The sequence below is a fragment of the Cetorhinus maximus genome, chromosome 9 (assembly GCF_964194155.1).
Source record: "Cetorhinus maximus chromosome 9, sCetMax3.hap1.1, whole genome shotgun sequence".
NCBI lineage: Eukaryota > Metazoa > Chordata > Chondrichthyes > Lamniformes > Cetorhinidae > Cetorhinus > Cetorhinus maximus.
Genome location: NC_135887.1, coordinates 7,180,819 through 7,188,308, shown reverse-complemented (window position 1 = coordinate 7,188,308; position 7,490 = coordinate 7,180,819). Strand labels below are relative to the sequence as shown.

The 7,490-nt window shown below is 42.1% G+C and overlaps 1 protein-coding gene across 5 annotated transcripts in view; it reads left to right on the top strand.

Moving 5' to 3' along the window:
- The window catches only part of LOC144684335 (beta-crystallin B3-like), a 45,115-nt gene extending 39,082 nt beyond the window's left edge, over positions 1-6,033 (top strand). For all 5 annotated transcript variants that reach the window (XM_078547995.1, XM_078547991.1, XM_078547993.1 and 2 more), the window contains 2 exons: positions 3,334-3,476; positions 5,345-6,033. In XM_078547995.1, the coding sequence (XP_078404121.1) occupies positions 3,334-3,476; positions 5,345-5,513 (312 nt within the window). In that variant the 3' untranslated portion in view covers positions 5,514-6,033. The remainder of the gene's footprint in view (positions 1-3,333; positions 3,477-5,344) is intronic.
- Positions 6,034-7,490: the final 1,457 nt, after the last annotated feature.

The window sequence follows — 7,490 nt, the reverse complement described above, 5'->3', positions numbered from 1 at the left end:
TAGCTGCCTGCAGCAAAGCTATGAATCTGAATGTTGGGCCCAATGAATACAATTTTCTTTTTTAAATTACATCTTGCTATTTGAAATGGAACATTATTAAATCTTTATCATATAATTCCTGAGAGAGTTAGAAGAAGTTATAATATAGAATAATATATAATATCTGCATTATCGCATTAAAGAGCAGGACTTTGAAGATGGTAATCTCTGGTGTGTTAGCTGATATAGGGGTAAACTGGCTAGGGATGTAAATGCATGGCTGAGAGAATGGTATTGGAAAGATGGGTTCCAGTTTCATGGCATATTGGCACCAGTTTTGAGACATAATAGAGCTGTACCACAGGGATGCACTGCATCTGAACTGGTATGAGACCAAGGAAAAATAGGACTTGATAGTGATAACGATAAGAAAAAGAGATGAGAGAGCAAAAGTCAGAGTACAAAAAGAGATAATGGGAGAATAAAGCAGGGGTAAGTAAAATAAGTGCATCTTAAATTGCTTGTATAACAATACACAAAGCATCAGCAACAAAACTGGAGAATTAGAGATAATAATCCAAAGTGAAGAAATAGACTAATAGGGATAATGGAGACTACTGGAAACTAGGTAGAATTGGCAGTTAAATATTGCTGGCTATAATGAATTTAAAAATAGGAAAAGATGAAAGGGTGGTTGGGTTGATGTTAGTCAGAAATAATGGCTGGAATTTTCCCAACCTCACGAGGAAGCTTTGGAATTGGGAGCGCTTGGAAATTTAGAACACAGCTTGTGGGGTTGGCACCCCAACGTGTTCCTGACTCCCAGGGGTGGGGGGGCTCCTAGTGGCTACAGCTACCCGCTCAGCAGTGGCAGGTAGCCAATTAAGGTACTTAAAAGGGCAATTCACCCCAAATTTTTGCACTTCAATGAAATGTTATGAACGCCGCATGAGCCCATGCTGTGTCAGGAGCCAGGCAATGTATCAGGAGCGGCTTTAAGGCTGCGGGTTGAAGCACCATCATATGATTTTATATATCTCTGTATAATGGAGCAGGAAAGTTGTATGTGGCACTCCCGCCAAGTGCATTCATCTGGCAGTGTTTCCCCTACCTTGGCAGCTCTGGCCCTCACTTTCTGCATGCCGTCTGGATCATGAGGTCAGTACCTCCATCTTGTGGTACCCACTTTCTCCATGTCTGCCTGAGCAGCGCTCACCTTTCCTAGTGGGGCTGCCAGCTGACCTTCCCTTTGGCCCCTCCAATTGGCCTTCCTGCATCCATGACCATTCCACCGTCCCTAATTGGACAGCGGAGGTGGCCTACTACTTGACTGCCTCCCATAAAATTAAGCGAGCAGGCACCACACCAAAACGCACAGGCTAGGAAGCTGGAAGTAGCCCCAATGTTGGGTTCCTGCTGTCCTGGGGAAAATTCAGCTCAACATGAAAGTGAGAAAGGACATAGCCAGCAAAGAGATAGAAAGCAAACCCAAATAGATGGAGATGAAGGACACAAAGGGATTATTAGTATCAGGGCCACCCAATAAGGGAAGGGAAGCGGAGGGAGAAATATGTAGGCAAATATATAAAATGAGTAAAAACCATAGACCAGAATCTTTGGGTTGGCGAGTGGGGGTGTGAAATGATTCACGGTGACATCGGGCGTGTGTCCCATGTCATTCCGATTTTCGGTTCAGCGAGCGCGTACCGGAGTCGGCTGTGCGCCCGCCGAGCTGCCAAGTGCATCAGTCTGTAGGGGAAACACTGCCAGGTGAATGCACTTGGCTGATGTGCCGCATACAACTTTCCTGTTCTTTTATTAAGGTCATTTAAATATCAATCGAAATACTTAACAGAGCTGCCCGTCCAACCTTAAGGTCAGCAGGAGGGGCGGGGGGGGGGGGGGGGGGGGGGGCAGGCGAAGAGCCCAGGGCGGCCTTTGCATTTCTCATGAAGCCTCTTCCACAGGCAGGATGAGGTTTCATGAAGTGTTTATAAATTGAATAAAACATTTAATTTAAGTTCATTGACATGTCCCAGCTCATGTGACACTGTCACCTGAGGGGACATGTCTTAGAGGTTTTTTTTTTCTTTATTAAAATTTTTAAAAATCAAACTAATCTCCCTGAGGCAGCTCTGTGCCTTAAGGATATTTCTGCGCTCAGGCCCTGACTCAGCCTACACCCCCCGCCCACATAGAGAGCGCTCAGTGCTTCTGGGTGCGCATCACGCTGGGCGAACCTTAATTGTAAGATGGCGGTGTGCAGCCGATCATGGGCGGTGATCGGCCACGCTCCCGCCCAACCCCCCCCACCGATGGGGAGAAAAGTTTCCCCATAGAATCATAATCATGGAAGATTTCAGCTGCCACCACATAAACTGACAGGAAGATGGAGTGAAAGGGCAGAAGGGATAGAGTTTTTACAGGGTATACAAGATTTCTTTCTAACTCAATGGGCAGAATTTTGCCCTCGGTTGGCGGGCGGGCCCCACTGGCTCAGTGGTGGGTGGGCAGCCAATACCCGCCGCCGAAACGGGGCCCGCCGCCATTTTAAGTGGGCGGGCCAATTAAGGCCCGCCCAGCGGCCTGCCCGACGGGAAGCGCTATGCACTTCCTGTGCAGTGGAGGGGGGAGGGAATCCCCAGCTGTCAAAGTGCGCTCTTTCAGGCACGCGCGCGAATTAGCGCACTGCTCCCTGAGGCAAAGTCCTGTCTCAGGGAGTTTACTGACAGGTAAGAAAAGTCAAAAAAATAGAGAAATATTAAAATTATTAACATGTCCCCCTCATGTTACACGAGCTGGGACATGTTAATAAGAGAAACAATAAAGTTTATTAAATTTTTGAAAAACAGACATGAAACTTCATCCCGCCAGTGAAGTTTCATGAATAATCTGGAACCCGCTGGGGCTCCTGGCCTGCCCGCCAGCCTTAAGCTTGGACGGGCAGGGTCTTTAACAAGGTTAATTAGCCTGTCAATGGCCTTAATTGGCCATTGACAGGTCGGCGGGTGGACAGCTGATTTCGCTGTCTGCCCACCTTCCTGAAGATTTAAATGGTTCCTCCCGACATCATCCCATGTCATTTTCCCCTCGGCGAGCGGGCCCCGCCCCCAAATCGCCGAGGGGAAAATTGAGCTGAATATGTCGGCAGCCCATCTAGAGAGGAAGTGCTGCTAATGATGGGTAGTGAACCGAAACTGATAAGAGGTGTAAGCATGAGGGGACATCTTGGGATTAGTGATCATAATCTAAAGTTTAAGATTTACTTTAAATGAAGCCAGAACAAAATGTACTTTTTTGGTAAATAATGCAATGAAATCACGTAGAATTCTTAAAACTGCAAAATCATTATAGGATGGCCAGGACCACAAAATATGTCTTCATGAATGTGCCAACTTTGATGGAAGAAAAATGGAGATCTGTGACGAGGACATTCCCAGCCTGTGGGCCTATGGTTTCCAGGACAGAGTTGCCAGTATTAAAGTCATTGGTGGAACGTGAGTAACAATCCTTTCCTCATTTTTAAAATTGGGTCTTCTGTTTTGAAAATTAAAAAAAAAACCCAAAGTATCTTTAGTATCTCAAAGAAATCACATTTCAGTATTAGTTTTATGCGACAACCATTTATATGGTATATCAGAAGAATTGCTCAGAACACTGCTCAAAGGAAAAGAGGAAGATGCAAAACAGGAGATGAGAAGGATGCAAGAAGGAAACAAAGGCTTGGCCAAGGAGATTTTTGGAATAAGGGAAAGAAATTGCGAGGCAAGTTGGATTTTGCACAAGACTTCAAAGCAGCAGCCATACAGAGTGGCTGAAAGATCTGCCTCTGATGATTGCGTGAAGGGACGAGTAGATAAGGAGCAATCCTGAGGGAGGATTGTGAACTGGGACATATGACTGGAGAAGATCGTGAAAATAAGATGGAATAAGACCTTGAGGAATTCAGAATGAATGCAAGGACCTTTAAGGACAGAGGTGATGGGGTACACAAGTTTGAGAACTCATGGAACTGTAACAGCTGAAGGGTGTTATGGTGGCTGGAGGATGAATGCCTGAGAAATAATGCTGATATTAACACAGTAAAACACTTCAATTCCAAAGTTTAAAAAAATTACTGTACTTGGCAAAAGAGCAGATTCACTTATGGTTTGATGCTGATCATTTTAAAGAGGCCATGAAATAATAATTTAAGCAGGAAACAAAATACTTAGAATACTCTTTACAGTATGTGCAGTAGGCCGTAAGTACAAAATTCATATCTTTTCTTTCAGAATGCATTCAATCTATTTAGGTTAAAAGTAGTAATTTTTCACCAAGATTTTTATTTGTTTTATTTGTTTGAATGAACAGGACTTTTTTCTTATATTTCCTGTTGCTTTTCCACTTGTACATTGTTCCCCTCCAGCTTCGAGAGCCCGCCGCACCGTCTCTTACACAGCTTCTGTCAGTGTCAATTTTTTGCCATCCTTTAGCTATTGCTTATCAATAAATTCCAAGTAAATCTTAATAGTTTGCATATCTTTTTTGGCGTTACATATATACAATGTGAAAGTCATACACCATTTTACAAGAAAAATATACAGCAAGGATATCAGTAAGATTGAGAGAGTGCAGAGAAGATTTACTAGGATGTTGCCGGGTCTTAAGGAGTTGAGTTACAGGGAAAGATTAAACAGGTTAGGACTTTATTCCTTGGAGCGTAGAAGAATGAGGGGAGATTTGATAGAAGTTTACAAAATTATGAGGGGTATAGACAGAGTAAAGGTGAGTAGGCTCTTTCCACTTAGATTAGGAGATATAAACACGAGAGGACATGGCTTTAGGGTGAAAGAGGAAAGGTTTAGGGGGAACATTAGGGGGAACTTCTTCACTCAGAGAGTGGTGAGAGTGTGGAACGAGCTACCATCTGACGTGGTAAATGCGGGCTCACTCTTAAGTTTTAAGAATAAATTGGATAGATACATGGATGGGAGAGGTCTGGAGGGTTATGGACTAGGTGCAGGTCAATGGGACTAGCGGAATAATATTTCGGCACAGACTAGAAGGGCCGAATGGCCTGTTTTCTGTGCTGTAGTGTTCTATGGTTCTATACTTGTTTGTACAAAAAATGCAGTTAATCCAGTTGCACCAATTTGAGAGCCAGCCATATCAATTCTCTATCATTGACCATTCATTTCATTCTTTTTCACTTCTAAGCATAGTTTACAGAATATATGTACATATACACAATTGATGCAGTCGCAGATTTGAGTTGTTATATTTTATCCAATGCGTACAAGTGGCAGCATTCACTGTATTTGCTTGGTGATATAATTGAAGACTTGCCCTTTAATCAATTATTTTGTTCTTTTGCACTTTATAGATGGGTTGGCTATGAATATCCAGGCTACAGAGGATATCAGTATGTGCTAGAGTGTGGAACATACAAGCACTGGAATGAATGGGGTGCTCAACAACCTTTGATTCAGTCCATGCGCCGTGTGAAGGACCAGCAATGGTACAAAAGGGGCTGCTTTGAGTTTATAAACTAAAATAAATCATGCTTTTAGACAGCCACGGGAATAATTTTATTGTTTTCATATCAGGCCCACAGAAATTAAAAATCACCTTTCCAGTAAGAAGTATTGTTATATATCATTTCCCATTTTTAAATTATCATGTCATTTTAAAGTCCATGACATTATTTCCTTTTGCTGGCTAATTTCAATTATTCTTGAGTCATTAAGTAATAATGACCTCTAGTTTTAGTCCAGCGTATGTTTCTCAGCTCTCCCTTCAGAGTGCATTCTGAATAATTTTTTTTTTTGTGGCCCTGAATATGATTTTGGGAAAACGGGGAATGGATGACCTCCTGCAGTGTGGAAAACTCTCCGCTGTGTCTTACTCAGGGATGCAGACACCTTTGACAAACCTCACATGCATACCACAGTATTCAGTTTTTGTCTCTTTTTTTCATTTCCATTACTTTCAATATTTGTAACTCATGTCATTCCTTTTACCAATAAAAGTAATCTCTGCTGTCTTACAGAGATAATAAAATTGTAACTTCAACTAGCTGGCCACAGTTTGTTATTTTATCACACTACATGGGTCTGTTGCCATTCAGGAGTCTTGATGAAACTAACAGTTAATAGCATTTATCTGTAAGTTGTCAATCTACAGGAACTTCCATTTCAACATTTTTATTTTAAAAAACAAATCAAAATTTAGTTACTTGTAAATTCTGACCCTTATCTACCAATTTGAAGAAATGTGGGTGTAGTATTTGGGTTAAGCATCACCTCGGGGGAGTGCAGGAAGGAAAATCTGGCAGGAGATTACACACGAGTTCACAGAACTTGCCTCATTTTACTTCAGATAGAAGGAAAATAAGAGCAGTTATGTTGCCTGGATGCAATCCAACCTATCAGTACAATTTTGATGTACATACTTCATAGCAGTTCCAACTGGACTCTTATAATTGGCTCTCTGATGAACATAATGTGGGCATTCAACTACATGACTCCCTCTCACTGCAAAGAATGGATATATTAAGAATGATAGTGTGGATGCAGAGAGGGCGTTCTCTTTTGTGGTCTTGTAGGGAAGAGCATAACTAGACGCCATCAATATAAGATTGTTGTCATGATAATAGCTGATTGTGGCTGTGGACTCCAGTATTAGATACTATACAGTACTCTGTACTGTATACGGGGTCACCTGACCTGGGGGTTGAAGGTCAGATTGTAGCCTGTCTTGATAGAGTTCAGACACTGCAGATCTGTGTTCATGTTAAGAAAATGTGTTATCAATAAAGTTAGCTCAGCTACAATGTCGACAGCATGTGTGCATCATTAAAAAAAGAAACATGGGGAAAACTTTCCCCCTGTTGGAGGGGGACGTTCAGGAGCCGGTGCGTGCGGGCGCGCCTCCGATTGGCACCCCCGATTGGGGGCACGGCGCCATTTTACGTGGGCGGTGAAACAATGTGGCAACAACTAGGGAAGCAGGGAACTGGAGATACAAGGGAAACAATCAAGGACTTGTAGGATTCCCAAAAGCGTGGACTAACACATCAGATCCAAAATAATCTTTCCTAATAGGCTGGAAATTGTGTAATTAATTAATTATACCATTCAGGTAGATAGGATATGAACAGTGCTTTTCTGGTTATTTGCTGAGTTTCATGTGTTCTTGATACCTGACATATGAAACAATTATCTGTTCTCATATATACAGCTTAACTCTGTGAATAATCTGAGTAAATGGCAGAAGCCCATAAGTTTTCATGAACTTAAGCTTTCAAAAACTTGAAGTGATTTCTAGAGTGAGAGAATATGCAATGCATGTATAGATATGTAATTCCACTTGTGATAGCCTTGCTTTGCTATTATCTCTCCATTAGGACAAAGGAACTCTGTCATAGCCAATTTTGCTTTAAAATCATATGAAAACATATAATGAAGAACTGTCATAGTTTCAAGCATTACAGTACTCTACTCCTTGCACAATGGTCTCAGGAAGGTTTT